Source organism: Schistocerca gregaria, chromosome 7 (genome assembly GCF_023897955.1).
Source record: "Schistocerca gregaria isolate iqSchGreg1 chromosome 7, iqSchGreg1.2, whole genome shotgun sequence".
Lineage (NCBI taxonomy): Eukaryota > Metazoa > Arthropoda > Insecta > Orthoptera > Acrididae > Schistocerca > Schistocerca gregaria.
The window spans coordinates 51,808,066-51,829,972 of NC_064926.1; the positions used below are offsets into that span (position 1 = coordinate 51,808,066).

Consider the following 21,907-nt stretch of genomic DNA (forward strand, 5'->3'; position numbering starts at 1 on the left):
TCATCATCGTCGGTGCAGCTGGAATGTGTGGGCCGGCATAACTGGCGACAGTATTTTGGGACTTTACACGTCGCCTAACAGGCCGGAACTATCGGCCTTTCTTGCGGTTGACTTTGCCTCCCCTGCTGGAAGAAGTGCCATTCATGATTCGAAGGGCTGTGTGGCTGCTACGCGATGGCGCTCCAGACGCGTCTCAGTTGTGTCTTCCCTGGTCGATGAGTCGGAGGAATGGTCCAGGTGCATGGCCTGCTCATTCTCCGGGTCTCAACTCGTGAGATTTTGACTAGGGGGCCATCTCAAAAGCATCGCGTATGCAGAGCACATTCCAAATGTGGAGACACTGGAGCAGGGTAGTCAAGCTGTCTTCGACACTGTTCGGATGCAGCCTGGCCGGTGTGAATGTGTGAGACAGAACTACGGCGCGTACACCGATGAGCCGTGGCACATGGAAGCCATTTCCAATACATACTGTTACTGTGGCTGCATGGTACAGCGCGTATGAAATCAGTCTTTGTAACAATGTATGACTGAATAAAAGGACTCTAGCATGGAAACCATGCATTTCGGGACATAAGTTCATCAGACCCTTCCTGTTCCATCTCCTCTCATCGATCAGTCTCTAGAGTTTGTACACGGAGGAAAAAATCACCCTGTATAGAAGCATCCCTTAACAGGAACTGAAATTTAAAGTTAGTGTCAAATAAGAGATGTTGGCCATTGGTGCAATTTTCGAAGACTGATGATAATGGATGTGTCTAATAAATATGTCACTGCCACATGGGCTAAGATAATCTGGCATTACCACCCTAGTAATGGGGTCACTAAGGAGGTGACACGGCGCTGTCGTTGCGTCTTCTGTCCGAAGACTGGTCTGAACCAACTCCCCAAATTAGTCTACCCAGAGGAAGCCTCTTTATGTCAGAGTAAGTGCTGCAAACTACTTTTATTTCAACCTGATTACTCTTATCGCCCTTTCTCCAATTTTTACCACACACAGTTTTAAACCATTGTCAAATTTAAGACTTCTTGATGCTTTATGATATGATCTATCAACAAAACTCTTCTTTTAGTCAAGTTGTGCTATAAATATCTTCAGCATTCTTCTACAGCGCCATATACCACAAGCTCCTATTCCTTTATAGTCTGAAATGCTTATGTCCACGTTTCACTTCAGCACAGGGCTACATTTCAGACAAATACTTTCAGAATAGACTTTCTAACACTCAATTCCATATTAGACTTTAACTAACTCATTTCTTCCTGAAATTCTTTTCTAGTTACAGCCATTAAGTACTCTATATCCTCTCCTCTTCGCCTATTATCAGTTATTTCACCTTCCAAATCGCAAAACTAATCTTCTACTTTAAGTGTCTCATTTACTAGTCTGTTTCCCTCAGCGTGGCCTAGTTTAATTTTTCTGTAGTACTTTACTCTTGTTATACTTTTGTTGATGTTAATCTTATAAACTTTTCTGGTGACACTCTCCACCCGTACAAATGCTACTCCAAATCGTTTGCTGCTTGTCACATAATTTCAGTATCGGAGGCACAAGTTTTTTTATTCTCCCAGAACAATGTATGACTGAATAAATGGACCTTTTCCCAATTTCTCCCTGATTTTCTTTGCTGCTTATTCAATGTACAGACTGCAGATCATCGGTGATAGGCTATAACTCTGTTTCGCTTTCTATTGAAACTCTGCTTCCTTTCGTATCCTATAACACATATAAAGACAGTCTGGTTTGTACAAGTTGTAAATGACCCTTCGTTCCTGTACTTTATCATTACTGCCTTCAGAAATTCAGTGAATGTATTTCCTTAAAAATTACCAGAACTTTCCCTTGACCTATACAAATTATAAACATAGGTTTAAACTTTTTCAACCTGTCTCCTAAGACATTCTGTCTCTTGTTGCTTCGTCTCTTCAGAATCCAAACTGACCTTCATAGAGGTCAATTTCTACCGGTCTTTCAATTCATCTGTAAATAATTCGTGACCGAATTTCGAAAACCATTGCTTCTTAAACTAATTTCCTCGGTAGTATTTACACAACCGACTCTTGCCTTCTTTAGAATTGGAACGATGACGTTCTTCTATTTTGCTTTCAATTATTATTGGAACCGAAACTGACGGTGAGTTCTATGGCATTGTTATCTGAGACACCCGAAGGGCGGCTTCAGGCACCGTTGTCCCATTCGAGCGAAGGATGACCACCACCATTGTCATTTGCCCTAGCCCCTTAAAGCACAGTTGACGGATTTTGGAACAAATATACAGGTAGTACATTTTCTCAAGGTATTGTAAGATGGCAAGAACCATGCCCCTTCCATTGAAGGTCACCTACCTCACGTTGAGTGAACAGTAGGGCTGAACAAAATGACTGACAAGGCACAATGCGTCTTGTAGATGGTATAGTATGGACATATTGGAATAATCATTGTAGGGTGATGGTTTTAAAGTAATTCACACGACATGAAAACTTTGTGGAAATGCGTCGATTTACTGGAGGCTAGTTTATCCCAGGGAAGTATTCAGAGATGACCGTGGCTGGCTGGGGAGCGGCGAAGTGAAGCGACAATAGGCAGCTTAGGGCGGCTCAAGCTCTGAGAAAGCGGTAGCGGGGCGCGGCCTCCAGCTGCCTTAAGATGAGTGACAGTGAGTGGGTGGTTGACCCCGAACCCATGCTGGTGTACCAGGAAGCAGACGGAGAACTTGTACGCCTGTTGATAAATGTCCGTCGTCCCGTTTTCAGGGAAACATGCGAGATAGCCGCACAAAGCTACAGTGGAGCAGTCAGCAGAGGTCAGAATATGCGTGTTCGTGACTATAGCAACTTCACCTGAATTCACGGTCCGCAGAGTCTGAAGTAAATCAGGTGAAGAGCAACAGAATGAAATACGTCGGCCTCCGATGGGTTGAAGTACTCTCCTGGGAGTCAGAATTCCGGAAAAATTGGTGTATGTGCAGACGCTAATCTTGATGGGTGGCCTGGGAGGAGCTAAATAACAGTGCCACACGTCTGTATATTTTCTTTTAACTCGCTAAGAAAACTTAAATGTAACGTTACGCGAACTGCTGTCAATGATTTGCACCTAACATTTTGGTAAGAACGCTTAGCTAAAGATATCTGTACCATAGATTTTATTTTTGACATACTTGTAAAACGAAGAGGTACTGTTTGCGCCGGCCAGTGTGGCCAAGCGGTTCTAGGCGCTTCAGTCGGGAACCGCGTGACCGCTGTGATCGCAGGTTCGAATCCTGCCTCGGGCATGGATGTGTGTGATGTCCTTAGGTTAGTCAGGTTTAAGTGTAGGGGACTGACGACATCAGATGTTAAGTCCCATAGTGCTCAGAGCCATTTGGGCCATTTGAGGTACTGTTTGCCTGAATAGACAGGATGGAGTGAAGATAAAAGTATATCCTAGTCATGATCCTATTGGATTTGGCGCCTCCGTTCCGTTCTTGCTATGCGAAATGGTGTACTTGCGCGTTACGAGGGGCGCTCATTAAGTAATGCTAGATGTTTCTTTCTCTGACAGTTTCGATTGAAAAAATGCGGAATTTCTTGTGGAATATAGTGGAATATTCCCGTTCCAGTCCCTATAGCTTTACGAAGTTCAGATAGGTGGCGGTGCTATATGTACCCTTCAAAATGGCGTCCTTAACGGAGGTGCGTTTCAACCTGGGAGCTCTCATCGAGATAGGTGGCGGTGCTATATGTACCCTTCAAAATGGCGTCCTTTACGGAGGTGCGTTTCAACCTGGGAGCTCTCATCGAGTTTCTTTTGGCGAAAAATCACAGCTTCGACAATATCCATGGGTGTTTGCAGTATGACTACAGACATCTGGCAGAGAACAGAAGCACGATGAGTCGTTGAGGAGGCGTCTGTCGACATCGCAACATGGTCGCTCAAACCAGTCCTGTCAATCGCGTGACGGGCGACCGCACACAGCTGTGACCCATATAATGTTGGAACGTGCGGACACTCTCATTCCTGATGATCGACGGATCGCAATCACCGTCCTCGCGGCTCAACTGCATGTCTCTGTTGGTAGTGTTGAGGCACTCTTTCACCAACTAGTGTACCCGAAGGTGCGTGTGCACCAGATTCCTCGCCACCTAAGAGAAAACCATAAAGAGCAACGGTATTCTAACCCGTGTGGCGTGGAAAGAAACTATTTATCGTCACTGGCTGCGCTTGGTACACCGAACCATACGGAAATTAACATACATTCTATAGTATATCGGGGGAAAATACCATACTTCCTACTTCTACCTGCCATGGCCACACCAAAAGAAATGCACACTATTTTATTTTTAAAAAAATCCATATTTTATTCTACATGTTTGAAAGTTTTACAGTGTGTAGATACATCCTCTAGAAACAATATTTTCATTTCTCCACATAATTCCCATCCCTCTCAACTGCCTTACGCCATCTTGGAACCAGCGCCTGTATACCCGCACAGTAAAATTCTGGACCAACCTGTTAGAGCCACAGTTTGGCAGTGTGCACAAGGGAGTCATCATCTTCAAACCTTGTTCCATGAAGAGAGTCTTTCAGTTTCCCAGAGAGATGATAGTCACATGGAGCCAGATCAGGACTGTAAGGCGGGTGTTTTAGTGTTATCTATCCGAGTTTTGTGAGCATTCCATGGTTTTTTGACTGACATGTGGCCGTGCATTGTCGTGAAACAGCAAAACATCCTGCTTTTGCCGATGTGGTCGAACACGACTCAGTCGAGCTTGAAGTTTCTTCAGTATCGTTACATATGCTTTATAACTTATGGTGGTTTCACTTGGCATGATGTCCACAAGCAAGAGAGCCAGAATACGGTCCCCAAACTGCTCCTTCAGGACATCAAACACTCTCCTGCTTCGATGCGGTCGAGCTCCGTCTTGCATGAACCACATCTTGTTGAAAGCAGGGTCACGTACTTTCATCTTTTAAGAAAACATGACAGGCCATTTATTATTTATACAGAGTGTAACCGGTATACTGTATACGGTTTGCTTGATGCTGAGACACTACCGTGGCCACCAAGATCATCATGCTTGTTCACAATAAAACAAATGTGGGACCAGGTTAGGAGTCAGCTCAGTCCCAGCGCCAGATATCGAGGATCAGTTACAACTGTTGAGAGTCAACCTGCGTCAGAAGAGAATAAAACGGCTTTATGTCATTCTTACAGCCGAATCAGTGCTTGCATCCACACCAATATGGAATGTAACGCCGTACTGATCAATGACCTAATACTGCGAAGTTCTCTGTAAATTTGGCTTGTTACTGTAGTCACTGAAATATCATCACCTACTCCCTCAACCCATGGAAATTCATTCCCTTTCTTCCTCTCCACCACCGTGATCCATTTTTCTTCAGTATTAGTAGCATTCAGTATCCAAGTCGCCACCTTTCAAAACATCGCCTTCATACTTATTTCCTTTACATGGCCCTTGCAAACATTCGTTCCATCTTTCAACTTCCCTTTTTTGGCTTGTATGCGCTTGCCAACTGAGTCATTAATATCTACGAAGTAGATTCTATATTGGTCAAACTGCTTTCTCACCCACAGTGAGGTATGCTTCTCTTGAAGCAAATGTTTTAAATGATTAAAGTAAGCAATGTCCAAAATTTTACCAGGCGACTTGCCAACTCTTTTCTTCCCTACCCCCTCCCCTCTCCCCCCGCCACCCAATCCATTTTCTTCCAGAATCCAGCATTTTTCGGTTCTGAGTGTATCCGTTGTGTCTATATTTTCTGCAATAAAGATGGTATTTGATATGAATTGATATTTCCTTATTCTCAATGAAACTTCCTCTTGCATTACCGCTATCTGATTTTGTGTTGAATGCCTTGTACTCATTTGAACAATCATACAGTTCTTCCTGGCATCTTACTCCATTAATGTCCCAATAAATCTTACTTAAGTACTTACACAGTCAAACTGCAAGCTCTTAAAGCTACCTGTCTGAGGTGTCTCCTACTTTACCTTCCTGAAGACAGAATCCTCCCGAGATTAGAATAGGGGACCATTTGAATCCGGAATATTATACTGAAGAGGTTTACATCAATAAACCATAAAGCAGATCTGAATGTCTTCGGAAAATATAATGGCTGTAACGTTCCTTTGCTTCCAGTCATACCTATTTGCACGACCAGCATACCTTTGTCATGTTACCTGCTGTAACAAGGCCAGACCAGTCAACCATTCAAACTGTTTCCCATTCAGAACTGAAAAACCTACCTCTTCTGGAACCATACCTTAGTCTGCTCTCTTCATAGATAACCCTCCATTGTGATTGCATCCGTCGTACGGCCATCTGTACCAGTGGGGCACACAGGTCATCCCACCATGGCGAGATCCATCGGCGGAAGTGAGATAATTATTGTTAGTATGCTGAAGTTTTCTTACAGCTATATTTCAGTTTCAACGTGTATGATTAGACTGTCAACAGCTGCCGTTTCCGTTACTCTCGTATCGCCGTTAAAGTTTATAGCAATTCTCTGCAAGTGAAGTATGCACGTCTAAACTTAAATGTAATTCCCTACATCCGCTCAACAGGGCTTTACATTGTTTTTTTTTTACAATAAATATTACGTACGTAATGAAATGAAATGGGCATACGGCATTGTTGGCCGCGAGGCCCCATGCGGAGAAGTCCAGCCGCCGAGTGCAAGTCTTGTTTCAGTCGACGCCACATTGGGCGGCTGGTGTGCTGGTGATGAGGATGAAATGATGATGGGAACAACACAACACAAAGTCCACGAGTTGAGAAAACCTCCAACCCGGCGGGTAATCGAACCTCGGCCCTCTTGCCGAGCACGTTACCACCCAGTTAAGCAGCGGACGTATGTTATAATGAGGGTAAATACAGGGTTATATATACAAAATAGAATAGGGATAATGCAGGAGTAGGTTTGATAATGAATAAAAAGATAGGAGCGTTGGTAAGCTACTACGAACAGCATGATGATGATGAGGTCCGATACTCCGAGGAGCGTAGGGGACGATGCGAGACACCCGCACCGCTGTGCATAGTGAACGCATTACTGTAGCCAAGATAGATACGAAGCCCACGCCTACGACAGTAGTACAAGTTTATATGCCAAATAGCTCCGTAGATGATAAAGAGACTGAAGAAAACATAGTGAAGGGAACTGGAAATCGATAGTAAGAAAAGGAAGAAAAGAAATAGTAGTAGGTGCCTATGGAATGGAGGTAAGGAATGGAAGGGGAAGCCGTGTGGTAGAATTCTGCGCAAAGAATAGATTAATCACAGCTAACAATTGGTTTAAGAATCATGACAGAAGGTTGTATATGTGGAAGAGGCCTGGAGACACTGGAAGATATCAGACAGATTATATAATGGTCAGAGAGAGATTTAGGAACCAGGTTTTAAATTGCAAGACTTATCCAGGGACAGATGTGGACTCTGACCACAATTTATTGCTTATGAACTGTAGATTAAAACTTAGGAAACTGCAAAAAGGTGGCATTTTAACAAGATGGGACATGGATAAACTGAAAGAACCAGAGGTTGTAGAGAATTTCAGAGACAGCGTTAGGGAACGATTGACAAGAAAGGAGGAAAGAAATACAGTGGAAGAAGAATGGGTAGCTATGAGAGATGAAATGGTGAAGACAGCAGAGGATCAAATAGGTGAAAAGATGAGGGCTAGTAGAAATCCTTGGGTAACAGAAGAGGTATTGGATTTAATTGCTGAAAGGAGAAAATGTAAAAATACAATAAATGAAGGAGGCGCAAAGAAATGCAAAACGTCTCCAAAATGAGATCCACAGTAACCGCAATATGGCTAAGCAAGGATGGCTGGAGGATACATGTAAGGATATAGAGGCATATATCACTAGGGGTAAGAGATATACAGCCTACAGGGAAAGGAGAACTACATCTATATAAAGAGCTCAGGTGGAAAACCGGTTCTAAGCAAACAAGCGAAAGCAGAAAGGTGGAAGGAATATATAGAGGGCCTTTACAAGGGCGATGAACTTGAGGGTAATATTATGGAAATGGAAGAGCACGTAGATGAAGATGAAATGGGAGATACGATACGCGTGAAGAGTTCGACAGAGGACTGAAAGACCTGAGTCGAAACCAGACTCTGGGAGTAGACAACATTCCATTAGAACTACTGATAGCCTTTGGAGAGCCATCCATGACAAAACTCTACCATCTGGTGAGCACGATGGACGAGGCAGGCGAAATACCCTCAGAGTTCAAGAAGAATATAATAATTCAAATCCCAAAGAAAGCAGGTGCTGGCAGGTGTGAAAATTATGGAACTGTTAGTTTAATAAGTCACAGCTGCAAAATACTCACGCGAATTCTGTATAGAGGAATGGAAAAACTGGTAGAAGCTGACCTCGGGGAAAATCAGTTTGGATTCCATCGAAGTACTGGAACACGCGAGGCACTACTGACCCTACGACATATCTTAAAAGATAGATTCAGGAAAGGCAAACCTACTTTTCTAGCATTTGTAGACTTAAAGAAAGCTTTTGACATTGTTGACTGCAATACTCTGCTTCAAATTCTGAAGGTGGCAGGGGTCAAATACAGGGAGCAGTATGGGACTTAACATGTGTGGTCATCAGTCCCCTAGAACTTAGAACTACTGAAACCTAACTAACATAAGGACATCACACACATCCATGCCCGAGGCAGGATTCGAACTTCCGACCGTAGCGGTCACGCGGTTCCAGACTGAAGCGCCTGGAACCGCTCGGCCACACTGGCCGGCGCAAACAGTACCTCTTCGTGTTACAAGTATGTCGAAAATAAAATCTATGGTACAGATATCTTTAGCTAAGCGTTCTTACCAAAATTTTAGGTGCGAATCATTGACAGCAGTTCGCGTAACGTTACATTGAAGTTTTCTTAGCGAATTAAAAGAAAATATACAGACGTGTGGCACTGTGCGCTGGGAGACCACGAAAAGAACGTTCGGCCACTTGATGAGAAAGTGCCTATGGTAGCCTCTATCTTAGCGATGAGTAAGGGCTGTTTATTGAATGTTTGTGTTAACTTTAGGTGTCTGTATATGGATGGGTGTGACTATCGTGAGGTAACATGTTAGTGACAGATTAGCCCGCGCCGATGAATAGCATGCTCCCCTGGAACAGCACAAAGAGGGCTGCGAAGGATACCGTCCCGGCAACACCTTCAGGACTATTATTTGCCCTCACTGTGAGACTCTGAAGAGAGGTTTCAAAATTAATGCACATTAGCATACTATCCGGTGCTCAGTTACTCTGCTCTACAAACTATCCTCAGTTTACCGCCGAAATACTGTCGATGACCAGGTCTTCCACCACCACTATTCTTAACGGTTACTTCCGCTTTCCACCTTACGGTCGTGTGTTAGCGAGCACACGCACGCGAGTGTGTCTGCCAGAAGTAGTACCGTGTAATAAGAGGCAGCTTCTTACCTTGCTTGATTTCGCTCTTACCGCTAAAATATTCCTTCATACTATAATGATTACTACGCTGGACTCACATTTAGCTCCTAGTTATTTTCCACTAACCTGTCTCGTCAGCTATTTAAATTGTTGTCAGGCACCAGACTGCTCAAGTGAATCCAACAATGATGAGGTTAAGAGAAGTTGCAATAGATATAAGAAGGAAAAGAAGCCAATAGGGAACGACATGGTGGAAAACACACTAATTATTTATTGTGCTGCCCAAATAACGAGGAAATTAAACAACTGAAAAGTAATTCTGGGAGTTGATTTGCCTCAGTGGATTGTAAATTGTACGTCAACTATCCCGCATGGGCTAATGAATGCAGTCGCGTGATGCATCTTGAAGAGGTAGTGGGCAGATGAGCAAGGTGTCGACACTGTTGAAAATGAAATTACCACGATGAACAGGGAATCGACCCAATGGCACATTAAAGAAGTTTCGTCCTGATTATCATAAGTTAGTGGACAGTGGGCCATTAGACTTCCAGTATGTCATAGCGTTGTGAAGGACCGTCGCTTGCCAAATATGAATTTAGGCATCTCAGAAGATTAGGCGATGCAAATTCCACAGAGCAGCGGTGAGTCACATACACAAATCTCTGTAACTTATCGTGTCTGTAGTCTACAGTTCTCGCCAGTACTGAGTAGTTCATCCAAAGTGATACATTGTTCCCCAATTGTAAAATCTGTTACCGGTCAGTAACACATCTCACTTCCTCCCCCTTTGTCAGGGAGTCTAAGAAACCTACTTGGCGATCGTCACTCCACCGACAAACATTCAGACGCTTTTCTGGGACACCTTTCGAATATTTTGCTGTAAGGGACAATCCAGAGTAATGCAAACACCGTCAGGCAAAACACTGTGCAGTGATGTGGATGCGTCGCTGCGAGAGCAACAGAGCATAGCGTCGTTGCGTCACTGTTCCGTTGCAGTCAGTGAGTCCCTACAGGGGGTGCACTGGCGTCTGCTCACGCTCTTGCTCGCGAGCAGAGCAATTACGGCGTGTTAGGGACAGAGGGAAATTCGAGCTCACCATGTGGTCGCCGTAATACAGACTGAGCGCCAATTACTGTGAAGTAGGGGATGCTCAGTTTTCACAGCAGTGGCCTCTAATAGCAGCAATGTCCAGTCGGCATTATGCAACACCGACAATGTCTTCCTACAATCCGCCGTGCGAGGAGTAATTTTACACAAAAAGACTGTATCTAGTGTATCTTATCACACAAAATACCTTCAAGAAGTTCAGTTTACGAAAGCGCCACATCTCTCGCCACATCAAAGAATACGGATGCGAAGTATCTGAAGGATCTGAGCGTGTAAAAGAGATTTTAAGAGGCGTTTGAAAAGTCCGTACAAAAATAAAAACTACTTACGTGTTCGGGGTAAATCTTTTTTATTTTTCTACATAGTCTCCTTTTAGACTTATACACTTCGTCCAACGCTGATTTGTTGATCCCTTCCGAATATTAGGAATTGTCCAAGTCTGCAAAATAGCTATTAGTTGCTGCAATCACCTCCTCGTTTGAATAAAATCTTTGTCCCACAAGTCATTTCTTCAAATTGGGGAACAAATAGTAGTCCGAGGGAGATAAGTCTGGAGAATATGGGGGATGTGAAACGTGTTGGAATCCTATTTCCATTAATTTTGCGACCACAAATGCTGATGTGTGTGCTGGTGCATCGTCGTGATGGAAAAGAACTTTTTCTGCGCTCCAATCGCCGGCATTTTTCTTGCAGCTCGGTTTCCAAACGGTCCAATAACTATGAATAATATGCACCTGTAATAGCTTTCCGATTTTCCAGATAGTCGATGAGCATTATCCATTGCGAATACCAAAAGACAATAGCCCCAACCTTTCCGGCCGAAGGAATGGTCTTCGCTTTTTTTTGGGTGCAGATTCTCCCTTGGTAACCCATTGCTTAGATTTTTCTTTGGTCTCAGGAGTAAGAGGTTTCATCCATAGTGACGAAACGACGCTTTAAGTCCTGCAGATTCTTCCTGAACAGGTGCAATCCTTGCAACACTTCACACGATTCCGCTTTTGGTCAAGCGTGAGCAATCGCGGAACCCATCTTGAGGACAGCTTTCTCATGTCCAAATGTTTATGAACCCGTTCATTCGAGATGCCCACAGCACTAGCAATCTCAAGCACTTTAACTCTTCTGTCATCCATCACCATATCATGGAATTTGTTAATGGTTTCTGGACTCGTAACCTCCACAGGGCGTCCAGAAAGTTCAGCGTCACTTGTGCCCATATAGCCCATCCAAAAATTTTGAAGCCACTTATAACCTGTGCAGAGTCACCGTAACGTTTATCAGGCTTCTCTTCAGTCTCCTGACGGTTTTTGCTTTTCATAAAGTAATGTTCAATCACCACACGAATCTCTTTTTCTTCCTTTTTTTGACAATCACTCGACTTCCTTGGTTCACACGAATGCCAACAACAAAGAAATAGACCAATATGGCTGAAACTTGGCGTGTGTTCTTTCCAAATATACTACTAACTAAGCATGATATCGATACATGCCAGTGGTGCCATCTCTCGGACTCTGCACGGACTTTTCAAACGTCCCTCGTAAGACGTAAAAGAATCTCTCTGCTGAAAAGAAAAGAAAATTCGAACGAATGAGCTAGTAAATTGCACTGCTTTCAGTAAAGTCTTTGCGCTCTTTCTTGGACGGTAAGGTAATAAATGAAAACATGGTGGTTTGCTGTTGAACATTTATGTTCACTTCAGGTAAAACAGTTTTGTGTGTGGTGTCATCAAACACGACAATTATGCATCCCACCCAGTTATGTCAGACAACGTCCTGAGCCAGCTTGCCTTTGTAAAGACTTTTTACATATTCTTTAGGGCTTTATGGAAGTATAGGTTTCATGCACGTGACATCCATAGCAGCGCTGCAGAAATACATCGAAAATTTTGTCATGTCATGAGATATGTTAGTTTATGTGTCTAAACGGATCAGCGCCAGTCACGTTGGGAAATAAGTCGGGAGTCGTAGCACAGCTGAATGGGAAAACGAAAAGAAGCTGGTCTGCAACTTCAAATAACTGATCTACAGTGCGACAGCCAATATAAAAACAGTCCAAAGTTATTTAAGTGTTTTATAAGGATCGATAACCTCGTTTACACAAGTTTCCACACGGCACCCCACCATATTCTCTGTGATACGGCGTAGATAAAGTACTCGCTGCTCGCAGGCAAGAGCTCAGATTCTGCTCACGGGACACGTTTACTGTGAAGCCATGTTATAACGTCTACTTCTGTTGTCAAAGGCAGGTGTCGTCAGAGCCTGTGTAAGAGATACCCAGCGCATGCCGTCGATATTAGCCATGCTGTGCACTATTTTCAGTGTAATACAGATAAAGAGCTAATTGGAGCAAGAAACCAGACGAAAAATGTAACGAGCCACCTGAGGTTGTGGGGTCCCTTACACCAAAATACCCAGAAAATATCCCTGAACATACTGTTCAGACCTATGTTAAGATGCGCTGGATGCAATAGTGGATGTAGTGTCTATTGCTATGTTATACACCTGTAAGTCACATTCAGATTACTCCTTACTCACATACGACCTTTTTTTTAATTTTCACTATCGTTTTACTATACTGCGCCTAGGTTTTACTATACTGCGCCTAGGGAACGGATGCTCTTGAACCAATACACAAGAATGTTTCCCTAACAGTACTTTCCTCCCTTCGTTTCTATAGGCTGTCCCCCTCTGGTCTGAATGTGAGTCAGTTCACGCACTGAAGTCCTGCACGGCCATTTCGTCGGCAGTCCTATGGTATTTTTTACAGAGCGCTTTCCATTGCTCTGGGGCAGCCCAATCGTTTAGTGCACTCTCCTCAATGTAGTTTACAGTTTCTGTTTTATCCTCCAGAGTAAACGTGCGTGTAAGTTGTCTCCCCTGTGTATAGCGAATGTGACTTGTAATTATGTGCCTGAAAATTTCTTGTTGCAGTAACTGAGCAACTTTCAATTGTATACGTCATCGCAGTTACATTTAGTGGGTTAAAACACTTGCTAGTAATTTCTTTCCTAGTTTTGTGAACTATCACAACTTCCCCTTCTTACTGAAAATTTTGTAATAAGTTGATTTCTAAATTAGTGAACGGAACATTATAGTAACAAAGTACATTATGTTTGCATCTACAGATATGTAGTAAATTTATGGAAAATCATGGTGCGTACAGCCAGCAGAAAGCAGAGAAAAACACTAAAAGTTTCCTCTTATGTAATAGTTTATCCACCAAGAATATTACACAGTACATTACAAAAATATGTAGTATAGTGCACACACACACACCTATATGTAAATGACGTCGAAAAAATCGACATTTCATACCGGTCTCTTTGGCACGACACCATGGGAAAATGCAAAAATTTACTAACATGTTGACAATATTTTAGTTTGTTAATCATGAACACCTACTGAAGAAACCAGTTGTACAGTAATCAGAATGCTGAGAACATCACACAGAATAATTATGCATAAATATTGTTAAAAATTATATTTTTCGTTAATAATTGATAAAATGGAACATGTAAGACATTCTAGCCCCGACTACAAACGTTTCGTAGAGGAAACCAGAGCTGAATCAGTCTTGAAAAAACTCTTATTTTATACACGAGTACAACTTAGACCATATATGGAGTATTGTTTACTGGCAAGAAAGACCAAACAGGAACTAAAGAAGAAAATACAACTTTCCATAAAGCGTGAGTAATAAACTTTACATCTTTCAACTCTTTTATATATGACAGCTCCACAATTGTAAAGAGACTTTCATGTAACAACAAATAATCGTATTTCAAATGAAATTGTTTAATTTGGACTACCAAAGCATTTTATATCTGTGGCGCTACGAAAAATCTTTCTTTTTTTTCTTTTGCCCTGAAAAATGAATGTGTGTAGAACTCAGTCGTACTCTCTGAGGCAAAGAGGATGAGTTATAAATCATACTATTTTCGTGAAGTGTGACAACAATAAAAAATTCAGATACCTGAAATTTAATTCACAACTGACTTTTCGTTAGATAAAGAATAATAAAAAATCATTAAGTAGTGAATTAATTCTTGTCCAGATGTCTAGGAATTGTACTACTTAAACTTGGTAATTACGTTCCCCTACACGCATACACCCATCTCCAATTGTTTCGCTAGCGCTATAATGAACAGTATATCTATTTATTTGACCTTTTTTTAGTAACGCGTTTATTGTTAAATTACGCCTCGGGAGATGGGATATCGATTTGACATCAAGCTGATTAACTGTTATGTCTAACTGAAATCGATAACGCCTAAATATGAAATGTAGCTGTGAGGAGAAGAGGAACAACCATTTCTTTCATGTTATCACACTACAGAACCAAACACCACAGACATTGTAAAAGCTGATATAATCGACACCCCATCATTAGAACGGCATAAGAATTTTAAAATGTCAGTTTATCTAATGACCGCGCCGGACAATGATTTTTCTTACAAACTTTAGTTACTTCATTTAGTGAAATTGTTTAACTGAGCTATTATCTTCAACACTCCTGATTTAATTTTCTACCACGTGAATTGTTCACAAATGTTGACAAATATTAAATATGATTAAATACTTTGGAATTATGATTCAATACCTCGTGATTCGTGGGCCACATTCATCAACCTAATGTTATATCCTGCAACACGTGCGGTTCGGTAGTACTAATACGTCGTATTTCAGTGACGAACTTTGAATCTACAAGTTCCAGTTCCGTTACTCGTGGAACAGTGTGAAGAAAGGGAATGAGGCTTTCCTCAGTTTCACGTAAAATGCAAACAAAAGAAAATCCGTTTCAATCGAAAAACAAAAGAGCCGCGTGATATATGTTTTATACTTGACTAAAATTTTATGTTACACAGCTTTCAGGCAATTTTGCGGTGGTTTTGGCAGGAAGTGTGCGATGAGCTGCCCTTACAAGGGCAAAATGTAGATCTATAGCGGAATGTTGTTATTAGATTCATTCAGTAACTTACGTGCTCATCTCACATTACATTTGCCAAGTAAGGCATCAGCTTTGCGAAATTTGGACGAATGATAAATATTGCAGTCGACTTGCCTTCAGTATCAATACATATCTCTTCGTAATACCATCAATAAATGCATTTGTTACAGCGCAGCCTACGTGTATGTAGATACATTAACGAACACTAGCATTATCATAATGTGTTACAGTTATCGCCCTGCAGCTGCTTCCGGATCTTTCGATGTTTTGTGGCGTAGTCGTGTGTGCGTTTATACTTCATATCTGCGAGTATCTGAAGAATACACTCTTAACGTCAAGATTACTAACTACTTTAAAAAAATTGAAGTACTTGTTCATAAATGTAAAATACAGTTTTTTTAGAATATTTCCTCCTGATCAGTGCGTAAGATCGCACTGGATTTTCATGTACATATCCGCGTAGGCAAGATCTGAATGTGCATAATACCTTTTATCCGTCTCAGTTCATAAACAGCTGTTTCATGAACGATGACGATGATGTATGAAAAATGCTTAAATTATTTATGTACCATTCGAATACCTGTGTCACATACGGGTCCATTAAGTCAGAAGCCCCAAGTATAAAGCTCATTCACTCCATACCTGAAATACAAAACTCTTGTCTCAATGTAATTCTGATATGGAAATTCAGAAACAAGTTCTGAATAGGGGGTTACAGTTTAAAAACTGGTACCTATTTACGGTGTCCATCACTGTATCTATTGTAAAATATTCTGTTGAGCTGTTATAAGATACAGCAGAGATCTAACATATTCCCAGTGGAAGGAAACTTCACTGATGTCAAAAGACTAAGGACCTTTTACCCGCATGGTTTTCATATTCAACCAGTAATCAATTTTTGAAGTTACTTGCAACACAGCAGTGGTGTGATTCTTCGTATATTGTGAATTACGGAGTGGCATGGGACACACCATCTCGCAATAATGAAATATCTTTGGCTTCAGGTGGAGGTAACTGGATTAAGTTTCAGACTGTCAGATAGTCAGCTCCACGCTGACTGAAATATGGGTCAACACGACAGCGTAAACTGGCAGCGGAGTCCACTAGCATTACTACGATTCGCTGGTGTAGACAGATTCAGCACAAAAGCAGACTGCTTTTATTTTTCGATCTTGGTGCCGTTCGCCCTCGTCGTGATCCCAGATCTCGGGGGTGTCAGCTCGTCGCAAACACACGTCTCGTGGAGCCCGCGCCTTAAGAGGGTCGGGAGTCGACGGTGGTCGACTAGAAATCGATGTCCGGCAGGAACTGCTGCTGGGCCACCGACGACAGCTCCATGTCGATGGGCTTCGTGTCGTCGTACAGAGCTGGAGCCTCGCACAGGATGGCGAAGGTGCCCACGATGGAGGCGATGGTGAAGATCCACAGGAACAGCCGGTCCAGCACCATCGCCACGAAGCCCCAATCCTGGTCCTCCTGCAACGACAACGCTTCAGTTGAGGTATCGTCTTTCGTCGTGCTCTCTACTGGTGCCATTCCGATAGGGTGGCAAGATCCGACAGAGGGGACGCTAAAAACTACAAAACAAGCTGAGACCAAATCACATTAGTCAGAATAAATAATCGTTCCAAATAGTGAGTCCTTGCTCAACGAACTGCACTGTAGTTCCTTCTCTAGATTGTCGCACAGATGGTTCATATCGAAATAGACGACAGAGGGATAGAGAAACAATTAAAATCGCTCAAAAGAGGAAAGACCGTTGGACCTGATGGGATATCAGTTCGATTTTACACACAGTACTCGAAGGAACTTGCCCCCCTTCTTGCAGCGGTGTACCGTAGAAGAGCGTAGCGTTCCAAAGGATTGGAAAAGACACAGATCGTCCCCATTTTCAAGAAGGGACATCGAACGGATGTGCACTACTATAGACCTATATCTCTAAAGTCCATCAGTTGTAGAATTTTGGAACACGTATTATGTTCCAGTATAATGACTTTTCTGGAGACGAAATCTACTCTGTAGGAATCAGCATGGTTTTGGAAAAAGACGATCGTGTGAAACCTAGCTCGCGCTGTTCGTCCACGAGACTCAGAGGGCCATAGACAAGGTTTCCCAGGTAGATGGCGTGTTTCTCGACTTCCGCAAGGTGTTCGATACAGTTCCCCACAGTCGTTTAATGAACAAAGTAAGAGCATATGGACTATCAGACCAATTGTATGATTGGATTGAAGAGTTCCTAGATAACAGAACGCAGTATGTCATTCTCAATGGAGAGAAGTCTTCCGAAGTAAGAGTGATTTCAGGTGTGCAGCAGGGGAGTGTCGTAGGACCGTTGCTACTCACAATATACATAAATGACCTTGTGGATGACATCGGAAGTTCACTGAGGCTTTTTGCGAATGATGCTGTGGTACTGAAATGCAGGAGGATCTGCAGCGAATTGACGCATAATGCAGGGAATGGCACTGAATCTCAATGTATACAAGTGTAATGTGCAGCGAATACATAGAAAGAAAGATACCTCATCATTTAGCTGCAAAATAGCAGGTCAGCAACTGGAAGCAGTTAATTCCGTAAATTATCTGGGAGTACACATTAGGTGTGATTTAAAATGGAATGATCATATAAAGTTGATCGTCGGTAAAGCAGATGCCAGACTGAGATTTATTGGAAGAATCCTAAGGAAATGCAATCCGAAAACAAAGGAAGTACCATATAATGTTGATACAAGAGATAGAGAAGATCCAACGGAGAGCAGCGCGCTTCGTTACAGCATCATTTAGTAATCGCGAAAGCTTTACGGAGATGATGGATAAACTCCAGTGGAAGACTCTGCAGGAGAGACGCTCAGTAACTCGATACGTGCTCTTGTTGAAGTTTCGAGAACATACCTTCACCGAGGAGTCAAGTAGTATATTGCTCCCTCCTACGTGTATCTCGCGAAGAGACCATGAGGATAAAGTCAGAGAGATTAGAGCCGACACAGAGGCATACCGACAATCCTTCTTTCCACGAACAATACGAGACTGAACTAGAAAGGAGAACCGATAGGGTATCCTCCGCCACACACCGTCAGGTGGCTTGTGGAGTATGGATGTAGATGGATGTAGATGTAGAAGACGACATTTTACATATGTTAACGGAACTAGCTGAGTCACCTGGATATATATTTCATTTAGTCGGAACTAGCGGAATACCGAGTGTCGCCAGGGTCCATATTCTATCCAGCCATTACACCATCTCCTGCTTTATCTCCTCTCTGTTCATCTCCCGCTCCCCCTGTCTCAATCCATTTTCTCCCAAATCCCTCTCCATCTGCTACTTCCACTTTTGTCCATCTCCGTGTCCCCGCTCCAGCTTCAGCTCCTCTTATCTTTGTTCATCTCCTCCTTCCCCCTTTCCCATTTCCTCTCCCTTCATTTCTCTGTTCATCTCCTTCTCTTCCCTTTCTCTGTCTACCACCTCCTCTCCTCTCTCTCTCTCTGTCCATTTCCCCTTCTCCCTTCCCCTCTCTCTGTAAATATCCTCCTCCTCTGTCTGCGTGTAGCACCTCCTTCTCCCACTGCCTGTCCTTCTCCTCATTCCCCCTTAGCTCTCCACGTTATCACGCTCACCACAATAGGATGCGCTGATTCTCACCCACAAAGTACTTCACTCCATATGGTAATCAAGATGACAAATTTGGTTGAAGTCATGCCAGGGGTTTAGGATGAGCGTTTTACCCATGGCTTCGCCCACGTAAGCACATTACAAATATATTTCACACACATTCAACACATTTCAAATGTACACTCCTGGAAATGGAAGAAAGAACACATTGACACCAGTGTGTCAGACCCACCATACTTGCTCTGGACACTGCGAGAGGGCTGTACAAGCAATGATCACACGCACGGCACAGCGGACACACCAGGAACCGCGGTGTTGACCGTCGAATGGCGCTAGCTGCGCAGCATTTGTGCACCGCCGTCGTCAGTGTCAGCCAGTTTGCCGTGGCATACGGAGCTCCATCGCAGTCTTTAACACTGGTAGCATGCCGCGACAGCGTGGACTTGAACCGTATGTGCAGTTGACGGACTTTGAGCGAGGGCGTATAATGGGCATGCGGGAGGCCGGGTGGACGTACCGCCGAATTGCTCAACACGTGGGGCGTGAGGTCTCCACAGTACATCGATGTTGTCGCCAGTGGTCGGCGGAAGGTGCACGTGCCCGTCGACCTGGGACCGGACCGCAGCGACGCACGGATGCACGCCAAGACCGTAGGATCCTACGCAGTGCCGACGGGGAGCGCACCGCCACTTCCCAGCAAATTAGGGACACTGTTGCTCCTGGGGTATCGGCGAGGACCATTTGCAACCGTCTCCATGAAGCTGGGCTACGGTCCCGCACACCGTTAGGCCGTCTTCCGCTCACGCCCCAACATCGTGCAGCCCGCCTCCAGTGGTGTCGCGACAGGCATGAATGGAGGGACGAATGGAGACGTGTCGTCTTCAGCGATGAGAGTCGCTTCTGCCTTGGTGCCAATGATGGTCGTATGCGTGTTTGGCGCCGTGCAGGTGAGCGCCACAATCAGGACTGCATACGACCGAGGCGCACAGGGCCAACACCCGGCATCATGGTGTGGGGAGCGATCTCCTACACTGGCCATACACCTCTGGTGATCGTCGAGGGGACACTGAATAGTGCTCGGTACATCCAAACCGTTATCGAACCCATCGTTCTACCATTCCTAGACCGGCAAGGGAACTTGCTGTTCCAACAGGACAATGCACGTCCGCATGTATCCCGTGCCACCCAACGTGCTCTAGAAGGTGTAAGTCAACTACCCTGGCCAGCAAGATCTCCGGATCTGTCTCCCATTGAGCATGTTTGGGACTAGATGAAGCGTCGTCTCACGCGGTCTGCACGTCCAGCACGAACGCTGGTCCAACTGAGGCGCCAGGTGGAAATGGCATGGCAAGCCGTTCCACAGGACTACATCCAGCATCTCTACGATCGTCTTCATGGGAGAATAGCAGCCTGCATTGCTGCGAAATGTGGATATACACTGTACTAGTGCCGACATTGTGCATGCTCTGTTGCCTGTGTGTATGTGCCTGTGGTTCTGTCAGTGTGATCATGTGATGTATCTGACCCCAGGAATGTGTCAATAAAGTTTCCCCTTCCTGGGACAATGAATTCACGGTGTTCTTATTTCAATTTCCAGGAGTGTATTTGTTCACATATTACACCTGTATCTCTAGCCAAATTCGAACTGCAGTTTCATTTTCACGCAGCTCAGTGTTTGTTATGTCATATCTCCTGAACTTTGGGCTGTGCAGTGATATAATCTTTCACGTACATTCAGCTGTACATGTGGCTGCGATTTGTAGCGAATGTTGTTAGTACTACGAAGCAATAAATTAAAATGACGGGTATGCTGCTGCAGTTTTTCACGCATTTAAGTGTTTCTGACGTCATTTCTCCTCAACTTTACCTCCTGCAAGGATAGAATTTTTCTGATGCATTCAGTGGTATATGCGAATCTACATCTACGTCTGCATGATTACTCTGCAGTTCACATTTAAGTGCTTGACAGAGGGTTCTTCGAACCACAATCATGCTATCTCCCTACCATTCCACTCCCGAACAGCGCGCGGGAAAAACGAACACCTAAACCTTTCTGTTCGAGCTCTGATTTCTCTTATTTTATTTTGATGATCATTCGTACCTATGTAGGTTGGGCTCAACAAAATATTTTCGCATTCGGAAGAGAAAGTTGGTGACTGAAATTTCGTAGATAGATCTCGCCGCGACGAAATATGTCTTTGCTTTAATGACTTCCATCCCAACTCGCGTATCATATCTGCCACACTCTCTCCCGTATTACGTGATAATACAAAAAGAGCTGCCCTTTTTGCCCCCTTTCGATGTCCTCCGTCAAGCCCACCTGGTAAGTATCCCACACCGCGCAGCAATATTCTAACAGAGAACGTACGAGTGTAGTGTAAGCTGTCCCATTACTGGACTTGTTGCATGTTCTAAGTGTCCTGTCAACGAAACGCAACCTTTGGCTCGCCTTCCCCACAATATTGACTATGTCGTCTTTCCAACTGAAGTTATTCGTAATTTTTACACTCAGGTACTTAGTTAAATTGACAGCCTTGGGAACTGTACTATTTACAGAGTAATCGAATTCCAACGGATTTCTATTGGAACTCATCTGGATCACCTCACACTTCTCGTTATTTAGCGTCAACTGCCACCTGCCACACCATACAGCAATTTTTTCTAAATCGCTTTGCAACTGATACTTGTCTTCGGATGACTTTACTAGACGGTAAATTACAGCATCATCTGCGAACAACCTAAGAGAACTGCTGAGATTGTTACTCAGGTCATTTATATAGATCAGGAACATCAGAGGTCCCAGGACGGTTCCCTGGGGAACACCTGA

At 43.6% G+C, this 21,907-nt stretch overlaps 1 protein-coding gene across 2 annotated transcripts in view; it reads right to left on the bottom strand.

Moving 5' to 3' along the window:
* Positions 1–15,979: 15,979 nt before the first annotated feature.
* The window catches only part of LOC126281695 (acetylcholine receptor subunit alpha-L1), a 601,659-nt gene continuing 595,731 nt past the window's right edge, over positions 15,980–21,907 (bottom strand). For both annotated transcript variants that reach the window (XM_049980867.1, XM_049980868.1), the window contains exon 8: positions 15,980–16,947. In XM_049980867.1, the coding sequence (XP_049836824.1) occupies positions 16,756–16,947 (192 nt within the window). In that variant the 3' untranslated portion in view covers positions 15,980–16,755. The remainder of the gene's footprint in view (positions 16,948–21,907) is intronic.